We start from the raw sequence: 21,057 nt of genomic DNA, 5'->3' as shown, positions 1-21,057 counted from the left end.
AATTGTGCTGTATACTCAGGATATCTGGAGAGAGAAATGGAGAACGTCAGTGCTCATGGGCCTAAGAAGTATACCTAACTGTCAAAGTGCAACATGCACTTGATAGATTTTGTCTCAATAAATTTACTCTTTCGTGGGAAACACGAGTGCCTCGGAAGACAACTTTTGTGACCTTTTCTGTTCTTGGAGTTGTCTATCAAACTCTAAGGGCGTTATCACTTTGACAGCAGGAGCCTTCGCAGCAGAAAAAGGAGAGGAAGTGTGAGAATCAGTGGGAGGTCAGCCTCTCTGTTCTGTGTTTTCATTTTGTTGATCATCATTTGTTTGAATGACCTCTTTGTGAAGAGCTTCATTCACGTTGAAATTTGGCCATACTAGAATACTTTAGTCGCTGTATCTCTTCAGATGTGTGGCTTCAGATGGTCCTCAGACCGCCTGCTTTGTCACTCTCCAAGCTTTGCCAGAATCACCGGGGTCGTCTCCACCTCTCAGCGGAAGCACAGCGGCGTTCAAAGGCCCCGGTCTTCTCTGTCATCTGGCTCCAGCACCACACAGAGTATTGTTTCAGCATGTGCAGCAGCTCGAGAAGGAGCAGAGTTCATTTGTGTAGTTGCTTATTGTTCTTTCATCGGAGTTCTGAAGAAGATCTCTGTGCTAGGGCCAGACTTCGAACGCGTCTCATCCTGTGTCGGAGAAGAGGTTGAGACGGTGACACAGCATCTGCTTTATTTGCCTTAAAATGGAAAGGAAACACAACAGAGGAGAACAGATTGACAGAGTCCTGTGCAGGGAATCATTATCTTTAGCTGATATGTTGATTTACACACTTTTTAAACTGCGTATGAAGGTGAAGAGTATCCTGCTATCATTGAGTCAGGATGTTTATCACCAAGACGCTGCTGTTCCTGCTCGTCGCTGCTTCATCTCCACACAAAACGGACCTGAGCAGCAGCAAGTGTCCATGCGGTGCCATGGCTGGATTCAAGGCTTCCAGGAGCTGTGAAAGGTTTGAGTCTCACCCTGGCTGCACCTCCTCCTGGTCCACAGGTACAGTATAGAGATGGCCTCAACTACTGACTCAGGTACGTATTAAAATGTGTGAGACTCCCACAGACACATTAGGCCATATTCAAAAGCTAATTAGAGGATAAAAAGATAAACTACTAAAACTGTGATGTCCCTAAAGTAAAAACAAAATTAATACACACTGCCATGTTAAGCAAATATATCAGTATCTTGGGACTTAACCTTTTGCTTACTCAACTTTCTAAGGTATATTCTGTCATGACTTTTGACACTTGTGTAGTTGTCTAATTGTAAAAAGAACTTGCAGTGTTGGTCACAAATGCACCAGCATCAACTATCTCAACAACAAAAGCAGCTACACAAGTCAGTCATGGTTGTGGTAGGAGTACTCAGGCCCTTTTAAGTTATCAGAGCAACAGTATATTTTATTAGGTAGTCATATGTTTTGTATTATCTTAATCTGCAAATTAACCAGTAACTATATAAAATGTAAACTTGCCTTCCACCACTGGTTATAGGTGAATATCAATAAGTAGCATCATCATAAATCTTATAGACATAAAAAACTAAATACTCTGCTTGAGTAACTGACACATTAACTTCTGCAAAATGATGTTCAGTTATAAAGAAAATAGGACTTAATGTTCCAAACATGCCAAAACTGCATCAGCAAACAGGAAGAAATTTAAGATGGCGAATTGAATGTTTGTTAAAAGAAATTGGGCTTCAAGTTGTCATCTGTTTTTACGTTAAAGCTTTCTGGGCAGAAAAGTTTTTGATCTGTAATCTCGCACTCAGTGAAAACAAACAGTCATAAATGGTTATGATGGGTGTTAATCAGGGGACAATTAATTTCTTCATACAGTGGGTCGTAATCAGTCATACATCAGATGTGTGAACTTTGCCACAGATTCACAGTTTTGTTAATACAAACAGTGAGTGTAATCTGTTTGATGAGAGATGTTAGGATGCTTATGTAAACAATAAGGGTGTGTTCAGTGAATATAACGGTGCCTGCAGCTCACTAGAAGCCTTCAAATGTCTTCAGTTTGATAAATATTAGGCCTTAAAAGTCATCAAACAGAATTAAACTTGAATTTGTGAGGTTCAAGTGCTACAAACATTTTATCTTATCACCTTAATCAACCTTTTAATTTCTTGTAGTCACAATGAGTTAAGCTCTTCTGTGTGAAAGTCACAATTTCTGATGTCTTAAAGCTTTAAACCTACCACTGGACCCAATGCTGTCCTTCTACTTCATACCTGCAATCAAAATGTACATTAACCTAACTCACTACTACTTACCTGCAATGCCTAAATAATAAAAAGATGATTTTTCCAAAAATCTCTTAAATTTGGCGAAAAAAATTCTAAAAACGACCTTAAAAAAGTATTAAACTTAAGTGAGGGTTACACAGTAAACGTGCATTACCCTGCCTAAAGCTAAAAACTAGAAACAGGAGAGCTGAAACTTGAGTCAGGGTAAGATAATGATTAGTTAATCGATGACATGCTGACTGAACCATAGGAGTTAATGAGGTTATACTTAACTTTTACTCAATACCTGTTTGCTGAACGATGTTTTGCAACACAGTCGGCACCTACTTCACAGTTCTTAGTTCGTCCCCTGATTTTATCTTCCAGTGGTAACAAGCTGAAGGACTTTCTTCCTGTTTCCTGTTTTAGAAAAGAACTCTACATGTGATTTTGACAGATGGCTCTCAGTGAACTGAATGAGTTTCTAAAAAAAGGCACCTGTAAACAGCCTGTGCTGTATTTATTGTATAGCTGTGAGCTGTAGAGTCAAAATTAGGTACACTTTCTATCATTTAAGCACTTTTTATAAAAAGAATCTACTGATCGTGTATAAAGTGTCCTTAAGAAAATTCACAAGAAATGTTCTGTGCAGTGGTGGAAAGTACATTTACTCAAGTACTGTACTTTAGTACGATTTGTAGGTACTCGTACTTTACTAGCATATTTCCATTTTATGCAACATACTTTTATACTTATACTCAACTAAATCTCAGAGGTAAATGTACTTTGTGTGCACTACGACAGGATATGTTACTAGTTACATTTCAGATTCAGATTGATACTACAAAATAGGCTAAGATAAGACTTGGAATAAAATTCACAAACTCCTCAGCAGTGTTGAAAACACTTAAAATTAGCCACACCTTTACCAGCTGTAACATTAAAGTGAAGTACAAAACAAAGGCATCAACAATTATAATCCAATTATATTAAATAGTATTATTAATATTACTCTGAAATGGGCTATTCTGCATAACGGGAAATACTGTACCTTTACTTAAACTTATGATTCAATAATCGGGGGCCCTTCTGTGTGGAGTTTGCATGTACTCCATGTGTCAGTGTGGGTTTTCTCAGGGTTCTCCAGCTTCCTCCCACAGTCCAAAGACATGCAGGTTAACCGGTGACTCTAAATTGACTCTAGTTGTCTGTCTCTATTTGTCAGCCCTGTGATAGTCTGGTGACCTGTCCAGGGTGTACCCCACCTCTTACCCAATGTCAGCTGGAATAGGCTCCAGCCCCCTGCGACTTTTAACAGGATAAGCGGTTATGCAAAATGGATATAATATACAACATATAGTATAAAATATAGTATACATTATTCTGAAATCAACCAATGTGCACAATGAGTACGCTGATTTCTGGTACTTTAAGTACATTTTGATGCTAATACTTTTGTACTATTACTTGAGTCAAATTTTGAAACAGGACTTTTACTTGAAAATAGGTAAATCTGCACTGTAGTATTGCTACTTCACTTAAGTGAAATATCTGAATCTTTCTTCTGCCACTTATAGTATGTGTGATATACAGCAGTGTTGTTTACCTGTATGAAGGTTTAACCTCGAGATCATTATGTGATAATGAATGCAGTATGTGCTGTAACTGTGTTTTTCTTTGCTTTCATGACTTTTTTTGACTTAACAGTGTCCAAACATTTTTTGAACACACCCCTCTTTGTCCAGTCTCTTGAAAAGCTCATATTAACCTGCAGTGTGACTGAATGAGCTCTGAGCAGCTTCAGTGAACAAGTTGTTGCACAGTGAAGGAATTCATCAGACAAGAGAAACTGTACCTCGGTGAGTACAATTTAAATTAGTTTGAAAATTTGCACCTTGTAGTATTTTATATAAATAATGTCAGTGGCATTTGTGATTGAATAAAATCAGCTCTTTTAGAAACACATTCTGAGGTTGTGTGTTTTTTTTCATGACATCCTTCCTGTTTCAGTGTGTGAGAGCGTTCAGTGATATTGAAATGACAGGTTGTATCTGAGTGGTCTCTGTCCTCTAGAGGGCAGAGTTGGTCAGCCAATATTAAACTTGCAGAGCACATGAACAGAATACGTGCTTGGAGGGGGAAACGATACAGTATCAGTGTTTTTTTATATACAAGTAATGTGATAAGCTTATCCAGTTGATTTATGGTTGACAGGTGAGGAATTTTGTTATGAGAAGTTGAACTTCTTTCACACTAATGTCAATAACATTTGGTTCACAGGCTTTTACTCTTTATCATTTAAAAGCCATTAGAGTAGCGAGATTATCTTCTCCAGTGTGAAAGAGCTCAAATTAAAAAGTGATTTTTTTTTGTCAAAGTCAGCAACACGGACAGCGGGACCTTTTCAGTTGCTGTATTCAGTAACACTTTACATTTCTTTCCTCTAAGTACAAACTATAGATGAGAAAAGTCAACAGAAACTCATTCAGAGCGTCAACAGGGAAAGGTCAAAACTCACTGTGCCTCCACCACTTATATAACCTACATACCTGCGCCTGCCATGGGAGAAGGTGCTGAAATCAAATCGCAGGTTTCTGTTTGACACATCAAATGATGGGAGCACTTTTTAACCCCTAACTGTCCGCTAAAATTCACTTAATGTACTTCATTTTAAATTCATTGATCTGTCTTTTAAAACCAGATGTCAGACTAATAAATCAAATAGTTTAATGAAACTAAAGAAAGTGTATTTCCATCAGTAAGGTTTAAACGTAATGGTGTAAAACAGGCCTGCAAATATACAGCACACTGTCATCCATAACTCTGTACTTACAGTCTGAATGTCAGTGTATCTTAAAATGGCACATAAAAGACGTTCTCTTTATTATTCAGTTCATTATTAACAGAAACAATCAAAGGAACGGTCAAACTCATTATATAGCAATTTATATTCAACACACTGTTAACACATGACAGTTTGTTTTATGTTAGCGGGGGATGTGTTGACTTTTAATACTGATTTCTGGTCCAAGCCTACAGTAATTAGATAAGTGAGCAAACTTATACTATGTTCTGAACTGTAAATTGATTGACATTAGATTAAAGGACTGTTTTCTTTATCTGAATTCAGTCATTTGACACCCTATAAAGTGGTTTCTTATCAGCTCGGTTGTTAAACTGTGAGTGTTAATGTGAAAAGGAGGAGCAGAGATTTGTGTCGACCTCTCTATAAAAACACCAGCTGCCCTTCTGTGAGATGCGTATGGGGTCACTTTTGAAATGATGAAGTCTGCCTTTGTGTTGCTGGCCTTTTTGGCCATCTCACAGGGAGTTGTCAGGTAAGATATACGACAAATATTCACTTATATTAAAATAAAAATATGTTATTTAACATGCTTTTGCTTTGAGTGTGGCTGCTGAGGGTTTTTTTTTTTTTTGTTACTGTCAATTGCTGTAAGAGTTTAAAGAGAGTGAGGATAGAGTGATCATACTTGCCAAGATTTATTTTTTAAATATTTGAACATTTATTTAAAATAGTGAAATCCTGGAAAGCTTTGCCAAGAATTTAAGACAACCTAGAAATTAAAGTAAAATTACACTGCAAAGGTCTGTCTCAAAAATTAAATATTCAGATTGAGCTTTTTGTTGAGTTGTTCGGTGCCATCAGGGGCGTAAATATAGACAGTGCATGTAGTGCAGCTACACTGGGGCCCATGGGACTGTAAAGCAGGCCCTCCAACAGCGTGTTGGCCAGACAATGGGCTCTTGTAACTCATTCAGATTGAAATACACCCATGTTCAAAGAAGAACACATGTTAAATTTGATAAGGGGCTTGCTGCTGTATATGCCCTCATAAACGCAAAGCCATCTCCATCATGGTTTCTTTTTCTTTCTTTTTTGTGTAAAAAAGTCAGTAGCAATGTATTCTACAATTAAGTTCTATGTTTACTTTACAGATATTTTAAAACCACAAATAACTAAAATATTCAATTGAATGAATACTTTCTTGTTTTACTTGGCATTTGTGTCATATACAGATTTGCGCTGACGATTGCTGGGTAATAGGAACGTTGATGTTGTTCAGTGTGAAGTGGTAGATGGTTGAGATCAGTGGTGTAGCAGTAGTTGATGAGGTGGGTGTACTGCTAGGTACATAGCTAGGTTACCGATGAGGAAGTGGGCATACGCTCCTATATATTACAATGGCTTTTTAGCTGATAGGCAGGTATACTGTAACTGGATAGAAAAAGAAGTGGGTATACCCTGTATACCTGAGTATACCCTTTACTACACCACTGGTGAAGATGCAAAATCTTGCACTAGGGACCATTATAATAATGTGCACCAGGGCCCGTCCTAACTACCATACACCACTGGGTGCCATCATCTTGATCTTAATTTTATTCCAACTGTAGTTTTTTCTCACATCTTTGATAAAAAGAATTCAGAATAGAAAATAAGTTTTGTCTACTTTTTGCATGTGTAAGGTGTGGGCGGCACGGTGGTGCAGTGGTTGTCATTGTCACCTCACAGCAACAGGGTTCCTGGTTCAAATCTGGGGGTGGAGGGTTCAAACCTTGGGGTGTGGGAGCCCCTCTGTATGTAATTTGCATGTCCTCCCCATGTCAGCTTGTTTTCTCCAGGTACTCCGGCTTCCTCCCACAGTCCAAAGACATGCAGGTTAATTGGTGACTCTAAATTGCCCATAGGTGTGAATGTGAGTGTGAATGGTTGTCTGTTTCTATGTGTCAGGCGTCGGCCTCTCGCCCGATGTCAGCTACTGTAGGATAGGCTCCAGCCCCCCTGCAACCCCCAACGGGATAAGCAGCCATGGAAAATAAATGAATGAATGTGCAAAATCTGCTATTAAAAAGACACATTAACACACATGTTATATCACATCCAGACAGGACACATTAACATACATTTACATAAAAATACAATACACATTAGAAGCCACTTTAAAAGGGCAGCAGGTACTTGATGGTCAGGACTGAATCAAGGTGGAATAAACAGATATAAAATGCTCTGGCTTAAGTAGCAAGTTGTCTTCAAAGAGATGTTTTATGGCAACAGCTACAAATGAGTTTAGGGTCTTCAGAAAAGGTTTTAAGATCTTTGTAAAGTTTCAGAAATGTATTCAATGGGGAAAAGAAAACACCATTTACTCAAATAAAGACATGTAAAACAGCAGAAAAACCACCACATAGCAGTATTAACATGGTGGAACAAACAGTAGTTCTTAAGATGAAAATGATTAAGCTTCAAGCCTTAAATTGATTTTTTTTAAATCACATGACTGAGTCTGTCCATAGATGCTGAATTAGTGACTGAATTATGCTGCTCTCAGTGTGTGAGAGGCAGATTATAAAGTGCTTTGGATAAAAGCGCTGTATTAGTCCAGCCACTTATGATCAACACAAGCTCTTGACCTTTTCACAGCACTTTATCTTTTCGTTCTACTTCCCTAAACTACCCCCCAGCTGAAACTCCTTTTTAGGATAAGTTATGAGGTCTGACATATTCCCAAAAAATGTTTGTGAGTATGTGTCCAGATAACTGTGAATCTGCGTGTTCAGGATTCCCCTGATGAGAGGGAAGTCAGCCAGGCAGCAGCTGGAGGAGAGAGGCCTGTTCGAAGAGTACAGGAGGAAGTTTCTATATAACCCTGCGGCAAAGTTTGTCCCCAGGAACGAGCAGAGTGTGGTGCCCATGACCTTTGACCCAGATGTGAGTAGCATGAAACCACTATACACTCTGCCCCTGTGTGAACACGAAATACATGGACTAATAAATAATCTGAATTTGGGCACAGACAACATACTATGGAGAGATCAGCATCGGGACTCCACCTCAGGTCTTTAAAGTTCTCTTTGACACCGGCTCCTCCGACCTGTGGGTTCCCTCTGTCAGCTGCACCACCTCTGCTTGCGGTGAGTATAACGGGAAAAGGTCAAGATCATTTAACATGGTCATCCCGTGTATGTAACAGGACACCAGTCGAGTATGTATAGTTTTACGTCTTTGTAACAGATGTTTTTGTGTATGAAGCAAAAAGTTATAAAATGTTCTCTCTGCTTTCTCTCTCTGTCTCACTGCCACTAGACAAACACGTGAAGTTCAGCAGTTCAGCATCCTCCACGTTTCAGGCCGCCACAAACACCTTCTACATCTCATACAACAGTGGATTTGCAGCAGGGAGCACTGGATATGACATCATACATGTGAGGATTAAATATATTCATAAAATTTATATTTTACACAAAAAACACATGGTCTGCTTAAAGAATACAGCATATTATTTAAGATGGAATCCAACCTTTTTGGTTTGTGACTTCTAACAAAAAAGCAGTGTGTAGGTCTGGCTCCTTGTTCCCGACCAGTGGGTCCCAGGTCCATTCTGAATGGACCGAAAGTGAGAAAACACACTTTATTTTGAAGTAAAATGAATTTCCGAGAAAGAGCTTTTACTTTGAAGTGCCGTTCCCTGCTGTAGAGTGAGTGACTAATGGAAAGCTATATGATAGAGACAGCAAACTAGCTCAATGACATGGCCAAACTCAAGTACGAGGCTGAATACATTGAACTTTTTGGACCTTGAACAAGTGCCTAAGGAGAAATCTGCACCCTGTGGTTGGACCAGTTTGGAAACACAACTGTAAACTTCTCGCATAGTTTCATTAAAGGTTTTGTGTGTGGGATTTAGTGGCATTTAGTGGCTAGGTTGCAGGTTGCAACCAACTGAAACTTCTCCCGTGTGCCAAGTGTGAAGGAGAACTATAGTGGCAGACATGAAAATGCAAAAAGGTGAATGGCTCTATGTGGAAGTGTGTGGTTTGTCTTTTCTAGGCTACTGTAGAAACAACATGGTGGATTCTGTGGAGGAGGATGTGCTCCGTATGTAGATATAAACCTTACAGATGATTATGAACTAATGAAAACATAGTTATGATTATTGCATTTTATTTCTGCCAATATATCCTCCTAAATCCTACATACTGGACCTTTAAAATAAATATTGGAGGCTCCATTATTACACAGAAAAGCAAGATCAGACAGAAGTCCAACTCCCTTCTCTCATTTTGTCTCTGGAAAACTGTCTCTCTCATGAACTACATCATATTTAGTTTTAATGGGGTCTCCACCAGCTCAGTGGGTAGAGCAGGTACCCCATGCACAAAGGCAAGGTCTTTGCCGCAGCAGCTGTGGGCCCCCTGCTGCATATCATCCTTTCTTTCTCTCCCCCTTTTACACTGTCCTATTGATAAAAGCCTCTGACATATTGTTTACATGCTTCTATAAAGTAGATACTGGCTCCAACTTGAATGCTACTTATGCATTAATTTGAATATATAATGAATATATAATTCCCAAAGCAACTTTTAGTACTTTTAGTTTTAATACTAAAATACAATCTGCCCTTTCTAAAAGCCATAAAATGTGATTTTTCAGTTAAGCAACCTCTCCGTGGAGCATCAGATCTTCGGCCTCACTGACAATGAAGCAGAGTTCCTGGGCTTTGTGCCCTGGGATGGGATTCTTGGTCTGGCCTTCCCTGGCCTGTCAGTTGAGGGAGGTACACCTTTACTTGACAACATGTGGAGCCAGGGCAAAATCCTCCAGAACATGTTCTCCATGTACCTGAGCAGGTGAGGTCTTATGTGAGTCACCAACAGAGAAATAATACTGTTGTTTTTATGAATGATGCAGTGCTCAATTTCCCTTTCCTTTCCTTCCAGCTCTGTAGAGGGCAGTATGTTATTTCTGGGTGGCACGGATTCATCGTATTACACTGGCAGCTTAAAGTGGATCCCTCTGTATCAGGCCACTAACTACTGGAACATCCAGATACAAAGGTATAGTTTCCTGTTCATGTTTAAATGCCTATGTTGGGATTTAAACAATATAGTCACCTCACAAATGACATTTTATCTCCCCCTCCTTTATGTTGCAGCATCACCATCAATGGAAACACAGTTGCGTGCTCTGGCAGCTGTGCAGCAGTCGTGGACTCTGGTACTTCGTTCATCATCGGCCCCAGCAAAGATATCAACAACATCAACGGCTGGTTGGGAGCCTTCGCAGATCAGTACGGTGATGTGAGTGTGTTGAATGTTCTGTGTAATATTACATGTAAAGTGAACTGTTCTGGATTTTAAAACAATTAACATTTTGTTTGTCTCTCAGTTCACTGTGAGCTGCAGTAACACAGAGCTCATGCAGGACATTGTGTTCAACATAAACGGCTACAGCTTCGCTCTCCCTCCGTCAGCCTACGTCATAAAGGTTTGTCATCTAAGCGCAGTGATACATGGTACCACTTTCTAAGGCGTAATTAAAGAGTTAATAGTTGCAAGTCATGCCTTTATTAACATTAGTACAGCATCTAATACGCCATGAATAATTTAAGCCATTGTTAGTAGCAATGTTTGCTTTAATAATTCATATATGTAGACAACTTGTTTAACACAGGACAGTTTACAAGCACCAAAAATTGCATCCTTCAAAATTAATTAGTTAACATATAAAGTCTTTATGTATGCAGTATTAGAAAGTGGTACCATATTTTCTCTAATAAAAAAACACAGAAGCAAAGTAGCTGAGCAGATTTATTTCTGTGTTTTAGTATTTATATAACCCAAGGTCATATTCTCTGTCCTCTCTCTCCTCAGTCTGCGTCTGGGTGCAGGACAGGGTTTGCTCCCGGCGAGTGGATCCTGGGTGAGGTCTTCATGCGACAGTTCTACACCGTCTTTGACATCAACAACAACAGGGTGGGCTTCGCTCAGGCTGTGTGAATACAGCCAGTTTAAAATGATAATGATATGTCAGAGTCCCAAGTCTGTCAGCTAGAGAAAGTCACTGGTTATATATTTCTAACCACAGTCCTGTAAAAGCATTCATATTTATGAATGAAACTAATAAAATATAACCTCTCGGATCTTACAGTCAGCATGTCTTTGTTGTAAAGGAAGAATTCAGGGATTCAAATGCCTGAAAGTTACTCTAGAATATTCTGTTATCATCCCAAATGTTTCACTCCAGTGTGGCTCTGTGTGTTGGTGGCCACTAGATGGCAGAGGACTCAGTGAGCTGCACACACACAGCCACTTCACCATTCATGTGATTCATGTGATTCTCCTGGGAGGGGCCTGAGGAGAGGATGAGTCATCTTACTTAGAATTCAGTCTCTAAAACACAGAACCGGCCGCCAGTCATTCATTGTCAGCAGGCGCCGGCTTACATTCATGCCATCTGTTTCTGTGATGTTCAGTGATCTGAGATTTTCTTTAGGCTGCTGCTTTTGTTCTAATTATAATCTGTGATTTACGGGGATGCGTCATTCAGCTCTTTCCCATATTAACACGTGCAACAACACACAGATCATTAACCCTCTCATGCCTCCTATGGACACTTTTATTCAGGCAGTTTTTCCATTTAAGATTTGTCATTTTAAACTCTGAATGTGATGCTGCAGTGCATTGTCCAAATGGTTTCGTCTGTTAACACACACCTGGCTGGTATCACATGCATCATGGGTGAACATGGTAACATGAGACGGCAGTGACTGACAAAGGGAGCATGGACATCCCTATAGACCTCTTCAATCATTCATCCCTCAGAGGTTTCACACTGCAGCAGCAGCAGCAGCTGTCAGAAAGATGGACCAACTTCTCCACAAAAAATTAACCCCTGATAATGATTCTGCAGTGTCACATGAGGACATGTTCCACATAAAGATAGTGCTTATTGTTTCAACTGCACAACATAAAGAGGACGTTTTTTAATAAAATCTGAGACCTGAATTTGATGTCAAACATCAGGTTGTCTGAGGTCAATATAACACTGCTGACCGTTCTGTCCTGGCAGAGGAGAGTGAACACACACCAGAGTGCTCGCTCTGCTCGGGGAGATCCTGTGATCAACAACCCAAATAAGGGTGAAAAGGCAGCAACACCGAAGGTTGCCAGAAGAAAGTAAGTCTGAGGGACAGGTGCAATAAAAATTAGACTCCCTGGGTGAACAGTTTCTGCACCAGCGAGCTGTGCGGTCTCCTGTTTCACCCTCAAGTGAGCAAGGCTGTGTCATTAATGTAACACAGGAACTGAAGCCAGCTAACTTGGCCGACTGAGCCTGATCTTAGTCTAAACACACGTCAAGATCAGGTCATAATCACATTTCTTCTGTCACATCTCACATCTGGAACACTCTGGAGTTGAGGGGAAATATGCTTAGTCACTTCTTGCAGAAAGACTGAGAGATTGTTGACTCTCACATAAACCGCTCAAAGTCTGACCCGAGCAGCTGACCAGTGGCCCAATACAGTTTGTGGCACATTTGTACTTATACATAGGAATACCAAAGTTCAGTGGTCAATAAAAAGGGCTGTCTGAGGGCAAGGTCAAGCGGTGAAAATATTCTCAATATAGCACACACTTAGGCCATTTCCACACAAAGACGGAACCGATTTTGTTTTTTAAAAGTTTTCCATAAACACGGAATCGTCTCAAGATATGTGTACGTAAACATGAAGCCACTGAAAACACTGTAGTATATATCTGCAAAGCCTGTAAGTGGCGCTGTAACGCTGCCACAAAGTACACCAACAACAGAGAATAAGAAATGGAGCATGCGCATAAAACTCGTGCGATGTAAACAAACACGAAGAAGAAGATGGCAGAAAATATAAATGCTAGAGGAGCCCAATTTGTATGGACTGACGACGAGGTAGAGCTGCCACTTAGGGTCACACTTGATTACAAAACTACAGGAGAATGTTGACTAGCGCATGCAGGTTAAGGGAGAGGTGGGGTTATGGCGTCATCATTTCAGAAAAGCGGCGTACTGTGTTGTAAATACGGAAACGCGAAGGTGGCGTCTTCAGATTTTTTCACTCTGGGACCCGGTTTCAAACGCTGGCGTATTTGGTCTCCTAAAACGCTGGTTCCGTGTTTACGAAAGGTCTTTACGATAAAAAACCTTTGCGGATACACCTAATCTCGTCTCTGTGTGGACATGGCCTTAAACTGATATTGTTTTTTGAAAGGTGTCTAAAATAAGTTTTGCTGCTAATGTATGCAGATGATCTGGTGCTCTTCTGCTCGTAAAGTGCTGGCCCACAATAGCTGTTAAAGATTTGCTCTAACTATGGTGCAGATTTTGACACCAAATATAATGCTAATAAGAGCAACATTATGATAGTTAGACGTAAAAAAGACAGAAAATTAGTATTTCCTGATGTTGCTCTTAAAGTGTGTGATGAGATTCAATATCACGGCCATTATATTGCCAATGATTTATCTGATGATAGGGGCATCCACAGACAAGTTGTATGCACAAGATAATATGCTTTCTTGCAAATTCAGCTTGTGGTCAATTAATGTGAAGATAGCTCTTTTTGGAGCATTTTGTTCCTTGCTGTATACTGCCCACCTGTGGCGCTCCTATAGGAAGAGCAATATGCAAAGACTTAATGTGGCCTGTAATAACGGAAAGAGACTGCTTCTTAAACTTTCAAGTGGTTGTAAATGTTTTTTGTGCCTACTTGAAATCTTATATATATCGATATATGTGCAGGCTCTCTGTCGCAGAAAATGTTATCATCCATTCGTGGAGACAGTGGGGCCACTGGCTCTCCAGCTTGTTTGTGGGTGCAGTTTATTGAATTATGTCTTCTTATATGAACTTGCACGATGTAGTGTGGGATATTTCATGTCTTATTTATATACATATGTCATTTATTATATCATATTTTTGTACATAGACGATTGTCTGTTTTTATGTGCTACACTATGGACCTTTCACTGTGTCCCATCCACAGCAGTACATTGCTTAGCTAATGTGGTGGTAGTCCTGTCTGCTTCTCCAAACTGGGAGCGTGCCGACTGACATTGTAGATAAGTGCGTCATACAGCCCCACTTCAACAAAGCCGAACTATCCTTTAATCGATAGTGGCATCAATCTCCTCATCTAAGTCTGGACAAGAAAGCAAATCAGTGTACTTCCCAAAATGTTGAACTGCTCCTTTAACTTTATCATTAAACGTTCTGTGACTGCAGCTCTGTTTGGTAGATTCAATGCATTCATCTTACAGGAATACAACACACAACATTCACTCTTTGTTGCCTTATTTTTGCAGTTTATGAAATACAGGAACAATACAATAACAGACAAGATACAATACAGGAAATAATAAAATACAGTAAGTCCTTATACAGGATTGCATATAATAAGTTTGTGGTGTAACACAGAAATACAGAAGGTAACTTTGACATACTAATGATAACATGACTGTGCTGACTGTAAACACTGAACATGTAGGCTATTTATTCTCAGCATGAAGTCTTTGGTTATAACTTTGAAACAATATGTACAACATTAGCATTCAGTAGACATTATGTGCCCCTTTGAGAGATACACGTCAGTGGAGTTCCTCATGATGTAGCTAGGTTATAATACTATTAGACCACGCTGACAGGATATTTTCAGAGCTATAATTTTCACAGGTGTTGATTCACCTAAACTATCTTGGAAAAGCACCATGAAAAGTCACAGGTTAGTAGTTATTTCAGAATAAAAGTATATTCACTGTACATTGCTACTTGTGTCATCTGTTCTGCTCTTCATTTGCTCCACTGTTTTTATTCTATTAGTATGAATAACTATGTTTATATTAATAGTAGCATTACTTTAAACTATATTCTATGATCATAATTCATCAGTGACAGTGACTTAAAGTTTGTGAAAACATAACTTGTTCTGATTCACGTCCTTGTGTGCCTGAACAACAGCATTTGCAAGCTTCTAAAATCAACAATTTGAAGGTATTCCAGCGATGTCACTGAAATTAAGACTTGTTGAAAACGGCTACTTCTATATTTACATTTCATCAGCGTCAGGCGGCCTGTTTGCTGGCTGCACTACTAGCTGCTATTTCTGACTGTGTTTATGAGACTGCTGGCTGGCATTTGCTGATTTGTTGAGGGTTGGGCTCTAATGCCCAGAAGCATTCAGAGGATGGTACTTGCTCTCAGTTGTTTCCCTCGGGGCGATGCTTCCTGGCTGCTATTAACGGCCCAATGTGACGGGATGTACATTTATGTTAGCAGACTGAGTCTGACACCGAGCATATTGTTTTAACTGCATAAAGTAGGTATTTTATTTTAGGAGTTTGACCGCGCTGTCATGTAGCCAGTCTACACTAGAAATGGCTTTATAGTGTTTTTAAACATGATTAACCCTTTCTAAACAGTTCAAACTGAATAACTGAGGCTGAAACCTGCAGTGGCTACACTGACGGCAGAGAGCTGTCAGCTGTGATATATCTGTCTGTTTAAAAATGGCATGAATGCATATAAGGCCTAAAGTATTTAGAATAAGCAGACATGCTGCAATAAGGAGATCAATGTCTGTCTAACACAGATACTGGAACTTATTCTTACTAAAAAGGTGTTTCTGTTTTCAATATTTTCTGCAGTGTCACCTGAAAATGTACCGTGCAGTTCAATTACTGGGTGGAAACTGGCTCATCTTAAACCAATATATCATGTATTGTCTGTTAATAGTCAGTAGATGTATTTATGTTTATGTAAAGACTAGACATCAGTCAGTTATATGTACAATGTGTATGTGATCGGTGTTACATTAAAGGTATACTATGCAGGAATTGTCAGCAACTATAGGAGCCACAATGTGTAAATATAATATAAGTTAATTTAAATATCATGCCGAATTTGTTTCCAGACATTGTATAAAAATGACAAAAGACTAAAATACATGTATGTTGATTTTGATGGTGACGCTCCCTTTAATTTTGTAATTTACATCATGTGGAGGGCATGGGAGCACATAGTTTTTCTACTGTGTGACTAAGTGTAATTTCAACTTTGTAAGTAAACATTTTAAGCTGTCAGACTTAAGTTACTCTGCCGACAGCTCATTTGTGGCGTTTTTGATATTCAGATGGACTGCCACTACAGCAACAGTATCACCAGCAAAAGAGAAACAAAGAACCAACCCCAGATCCACTTTGGTTGGTGTTTTGACTCACAATATTTGCATTTTATTGGCCCTGGTCCTGATATTTTTGTAGCTTCCTCTTTAATGTGTGCTGCTCACAGTCTGGCACCTGATTTATACCTTGTAAAACGTCCTGACCTCACCTGCATGCTGTGTCCAGAGACGTCCTGAACACAGCAAAATAAGTCAGAGGGCAGAGACTCTGCAGAAAAAAAACACCACCACACATCTCGTATAGGTCATATGTGATGTCTGATAGGGATTACTTTTGTATAGGTCTGTTTGGTAAATCCCTACATAGTATACCTTTAATAACTGCCACCACACTGGATGTCCTCATGTTTATCTGAAAACCTTTTGTCATCATGTGTGTCTTGTTATGGAGAAACAAATCAAACTAAATTTAATAGAAATTATGATTTCTGAGTAAAGTGAATTACAGTTAAAGTACGATGTATCACAACAGGCTGGTTTAATGATTCTGTAATTATGCTGAAGCAAACATGACTTAAAATAGACTTGCATACCAAGCAGTATTTAAAAAAACACTTCAACAGAAGGTCACTTACTGCAAACACATATATTATTAACTGAGCGTAAATCACCCTCAAATCTAAAATAACATGAAAGGATAAAATTGCATAAGAGTAATCCTTACAGTATTGTGTCCTCTAAAGGCAGACAAAACCAAACAGGAATGTAAAACACGGCATAAATATTAAACATCTCGCAGTGATAATTAGGTGAGCTCTGCAAGCTCTGCATAAAAAGTAGCTTCTCTTTCAAGCAGCAACGTTTGTCCAACATCACTGAAACTTGAATCTTTGTAGTGCCTTCATCCCGACTGCATAAAAAAGCTGGATAACTTTTATTTAAAGTGCAGTCGCAAGATGTTTAGATGCAAGCGGCTTTCATGCTGTTTGTTGTCTCTGAGTAATTAGTGCTAAGAGTTAGTATGTCTTAATTTTTTTAGGGACTTCCATAAAAAAAAGCTAAAAATATATTTTAAATTTGTATGTTCTTACTTGCATAGCAATTATTTTTGCAGATCCAGCCAATAATGTGCAGTAAAAGTGAAATTATTGAAATAATAGGAGCATTAAAAGCATCTTTTAAAGACAAATTAAGTAAAGTCATAGAATAAATGCATTCATCAAAATATATTAGCTCACAATTCATTTTAACCACATTTCTCGACATGTTTTGGGGTGATTTTTAATCAAGACGTTGCTCTATTTTATTTTTTATCCACTGTACATGCTACTGTAACAGTGCCGCCAGCTGTGAGAGCCCACTAATGCTTTACCTTCTGAATCTTGCATGTTCAAAGCATAGAAATCTCTGTGGTGCATCCACGTGAGTCGAGCCATCACTATCTAATCCTGCAGGCCATGCATTGACTGTTACACCACCATGGGGGTATCGGAGCACACAGAGCTGACAGACTCTGCGTCAGACCTCCTTCTCTCCGTGTTATCCCCCTGCCACTCCTCATCTTCCTCACCTATTGGGTTCAACCTCCCGTTCTGCTCCAGCTGCTCCTTGTGTTGCAGGAAGGCCGCATGTCTGTAGGCGAAGCCTCCGCCTTCCACTCGTTCTTGCCCTGTCTCTTCGTGTGCCTGAGAGATGCTAATGGTTGAGGAGTGGAGGCTGTCTCCGGCGTCGCTTTTTGTCAGGCCCTGACCTGGACAACAAGCGCATTGGCAGGGTGTGAGGTAGAGGTAGATGAGAATCATAACTATACTGATCAGACATGCTACGAGGGTGGTGTAGGCCGTCTTTAGGTTCTCCAGTCCACCACTCTTGGTGGAATTAAACACCATTACAGTAACATATATTGTCTCATTGAGGGAGTCATTGTTGGCATAGCAGGTGTAGACCCCCGAGTCCTCTGCCTTTAGAGGGCCAATCTGAAGGCTGTCATCAGGACGCACCACAAATGTCTTGTCTAGTGGAGACACTGGGATGTTTCCAGGCAGCACCCAACACTTTTTCATGTCCTTCTCCCTGGTGTCACAGTCCAGTACCAGGAACTGCTCCAGATAGGCTTCTTTGTCCAAAATTTTCACCTCACTGCAGTTCAGATAGACCTTGTCCAGGTCCAGTATGGCCATTCTCTCTTTCTGTGGGCCTGGTAACACACAAGTGTGGCTGTCCTTGAAGTCCATGACAGAGCTGAGCTCCTTCAGGTGCCAGCGTGCCACCATTTCATGCACCTCACAGCTGCAGGGCAGTGAGTTGTTGTGGAAGTACAGGCCATTCTTGATCCAGGCGGGCAGAGCCTGAAGCTCATGGAGGGGCAGGGCTTTGATTCGGTTGGAGGACACATCCAGCAGTCTAAGAGTTTCAAGCCGGCTCCGCTCCTTCACCAGCTCCAAGGGGAAGCGTGTGATCATGTTCTGGCTAAGGTAGAGCCTCTGCAGGTTGACGAGGCCGGAGAAGGCAGAGCGGTCTATCTGAGAGATGCGGTTGTTATAAAGCAGCAGCACCTCCAGGTGCTCCAGCGGCTCAAAAATGAACTCATCCAGCAGGCGGAGCCCATTAGAGGAAAGGTCCAGGTAACGCAGCTTTGTCACATAAACAAACGCCTCAGAGGAGAGAAAGGTGAGGCCGTTATGGCTGAGCAGCAGGGTGTGTAGTCGGGTAAGAGCCACAGGGGTCCACTCAGCACGTAGCTTGGTGATGTCGTTAAAGCTCAGGTCCAAAACAGCTGTATATGGTGGAAGAGCGATGGGGACGTTGGTTAGATTAATCTTGGAACAGCTGACGATGTTGCTGGCACACACACAGGTCTTTTGGCAGTCCAGAGGACTTGCTATGAACTGTGCACTGACTCTCACTGTTTGCAACAATAAAGCCAGAGGTAGAACAGTGATGAAGCTCCTTCCTCTAAACACCGCTTCAGAGGCACCATGGGAAATCCAGAGTGACCCCCCCATCATGTCAGGACACTACAGCAGTCTGGATGTGTTCTAGTCTTCAAGGTGGAGACTCATGGAGCTGTGTGGACAATGACATCAATAAATCAGCACAGTTTTACTGAGCATCCAAATAAAAGATGTCATTATACTCCCAGCATCTCGTGCTCTAATGCACTCAGAGAGGGCCTTCTTGATTTTACAGGGAGTAAGAAATCCTTTTTTTTTTTTTTTTTTTTTTTTTAATATACAGTGGACCTATATGTCAGCATTTCATCAATTTCTGCAAAGAAAACTAAATGGAATTGTAATTGTTATTCAAGATATAAGCTTAAAAATCATCTCACAAGATGAGGGCAAATATTTGAAAGTGAAGACCTGAACACAAGCTATATTCACAGAGCCTCCTGCCTTAGAAATGTACACAGTTAAAACAATCAAAGAGCAAATAGAGCAATGGCCAAAATTTAAAGTCAGGGAGAAGGAAAACATGACATTTGTCAAAAAACAAAACAAAACAAAACATAAAATCAGGCTTATATGGAAACATTAATAATACAGATCGAGAATTGTACAAAAAGTTCCTAAAAAATATAGAAAAACTCACCTCTGATGCAAAACAGACAGGAAATAATCGGATCAAAATTAATCCAAATCTCTCATTTTACGCAAACTTCATGCAGTTATTGTGTCCACTTTTTGGATTTTGTACATTTATTATCATTGTTCTGCATTTAATATAACATCCATAATAAATCTCACCTCGATAAAAAGGGGTCCCTTAAGGAAAAAGGTTGGGAACCACAGCTCTAATGCACCCTGGGGTGCACTGCAGCAGCCAGGTCACTAGATGGTCATAAAGTTATGGGTGATGGCGGGTCAGCAAAAAATGTCGTCATATCGCAATTTATGAATTATATTCTCATGTTAATTAGAATTAAAAATACACACCCTAAATTATTAACATACAGTTGTTTATTATCCTCCTCCTCCTCCTCCTACTCCGACCATCATCAGCTCTCCTCTCTGTCTCACAGACATTTGTCCCGGCAGACTCAAGTGTACCCGCCGGTGCTTTTACCTTTCGCCGGTGTCTTATAAGATCCGAGGAGAAACGAATGGGAGCCTTCAGCAGTCCGGTCTGTCAGATGATCCGCCACAGGACAGTCTCATCCTCTTCATCACAGCAGCAGCAGCAGCAGCAACAGCGATCATCGGGACGCACGGAATGACCGGAAAAGCCTGTCTGCAGTCCGCACTGATGAGGAAACCCAACCATCTGATAGTTGATCTGAGGGGAGCAAACAGCAGAGCAGGGGGTGTGTCACATTTCCTCTCTCTCTCCCCCTCTGTCTCTCCCTGTGTGACTTCATCCTCAGAGGGTGAAGTGCTCTACTATTAAGCTGACAGCTGTAACAACATCAGATCATGTGTGTGACACCAGCCACAGTGTTAAAAATCCTTTATTAAACGTCTTGCTTGTCATGCAGTGTGATAAACATCTGGGGGAATGGACAGGCTTTGAGGTGAGCTTCAGATTGTCATCCATTGTCCTTTCTTTCCCCCAGTGCTCATTACATTTTTATATTGTCCATTATCATGATGCATTTCTCCTCAAACAGAAAAGATGTCCTCGGGGATGCTGGGATTTTTCACCTTGCAGTGGCTCATTCAGTGCTATGATGTCTTTGATGATGAAGTCCTTCCCTCTGGTTCGTCTTATTAATCTGGTGAAGGACAGGGCAAACGCTCCTCTGCGTGTGTGTGTGTGTGTGTGTGTGTGTGAGAACTGCAGCTGCAGCAGTGTTTAGCACAGGACGTGATGTGCATGCAGC

The 21,057-nt window shown here is 40.4% G+C and overlaps 2 protein-coding genes across 6 annotated transcripts; one reads left to right on the top strand and one right to left on the bottom strand.

Annotated features, from left to right (window-relative positions):
- Positions 1-280: 280 nt before the first annotated feature.
- On the top strand, positions 281-11,790 carry LOC126385727 (pepsin A-like). 3 transcript variants are annotated; one of them, XM_050037631.1, is made up of 9 exons: positions 281-4,142; positions 7,864-8,014; positions 8,100-8,217; positions 8,390-8,508; positions 9,737-9,933; positions 10,024-10,140; positions 10,239-10,383; positions 10,472-10,570; positions 10,957-11,790. In XM_050037631.1, the coding sequence occupies exons 2-9, from the start codon at positions 7,874-7,876 to the stop codon at positions 11,080-11,082; spliced, it is 1,062 nt and encodes a 353-aa protein (XP_049893588.1). In that variant the 5' UTR covers positions 281-4,142; positions 7,864-7,873; the 3' UTR covers positions 11,083-11,790. The 3 variants fall into 3 exon arrangements, 2 of the variants coding, with proteins under 2 accessions (XP_049893588.1, XP_049893587.1); XR_007569439.1 differs by lacking the exon at positions 281-4,142 and adding an exon at positions 4,630-5,621 and having other exon boundaries at positions 10,239-10,373; positions 10,957-10,970; XM_050037630.1 differs by lacking the exon at positions 281-4,142 and adding an exon at positions 4,633-5,621.
- A 1,339-nt stretch (positions 11,791-13,129) lies between these two features.
- On the bottom strand, positions 13,130-20,485 carry LOC126386807 (amphoterin-induced protein 1-like). Of its 3 annotated transcripts, XM_050039397.1 has the most exons (3): positions 20,174-20,485; positions 19,985-20,068; positions 13,130-19,304 (listed from the first exon to the last, which is right to left on the bottom strand). In XM_050039397.1, the coding sequence occupies exon 3, from the start codon at positions 19,244-19,246 to the stop codon at positions 17,708-17,710; it is 1,539 nt and encodes a 512-aa protein (XP_049895354.1). In that variant the 5' UTR covers positions 19,247-19,304; positions 19,985-20,068; positions 20,174-20,485; the 3' UTR covers positions 13,130-17,707. The 3 variants fall into 3 exon arrangements, with proteins under 3 accessions (XP_049895354.1, XP_049895355.1, XP_049895353.1); XM_050039398.1 differs by having other exon boundaries at positions 19,985-20,485; XM_050039396.1 differs by lacking the exon at positions 19,985-20,068 and having other exon boundaries at positions 20,304-20,485.
- Positions 20,486-21,057: the final 572 nt, after the last annotated feature.

This window comes from Epinephelus moara, chromosome 24 (assembly GCF_006386435.1).
Source record: "Epinephelus moara isolate mb chromosome 24, YSFRI_EMoa_1.0, whole genome shotgun sequence".
In the NCBI taxonomy this organism is placed as follows: domain Eukaryota; kingdom Metazoa; phylum Chordata; class Actinopteri; order Perciformes; family Serranidae; genus Epinephelus; species Epinephelus moara.
Note: the sequence above shows the minus strand (reverse complement) of the source record. Positions and strands in the feature narration are given on the sequence as shown.

Excerpts from the sequence above, each read along its gene's own strand:
- LOC126385727 (XM_050037630.1), top strand. The coding sequence starts at position 5,563 with ATGATGAAGTCTGCCTTTGTGTTGCTGGCCTTTTTGGCCATCTCACAG. Across the intron at positions 8,218-8,389 it reads CTGCACCACCTCTGCTTGCG|ACAAACACGTGAAGTTCAGC; the intron begins GTGAGTATAACG and ends CACTGCCACTAG. Across the intron at positions 9,934-10,023 it reads TTCTCCATGTACCTGAGCAG|CTCTGTAGAGGGCAGTATGT; the intron begins GTGAGGTCTTAT and ends CTTTCCTTCCAG.
- LOC126386807 (XM_050039398.1), bottom strand. The coding sequence starts at position 19,246 with ATGATGGGGGGGTCACTCTGGATTTCCCATGGTGCCTCTGAAGCGGTG.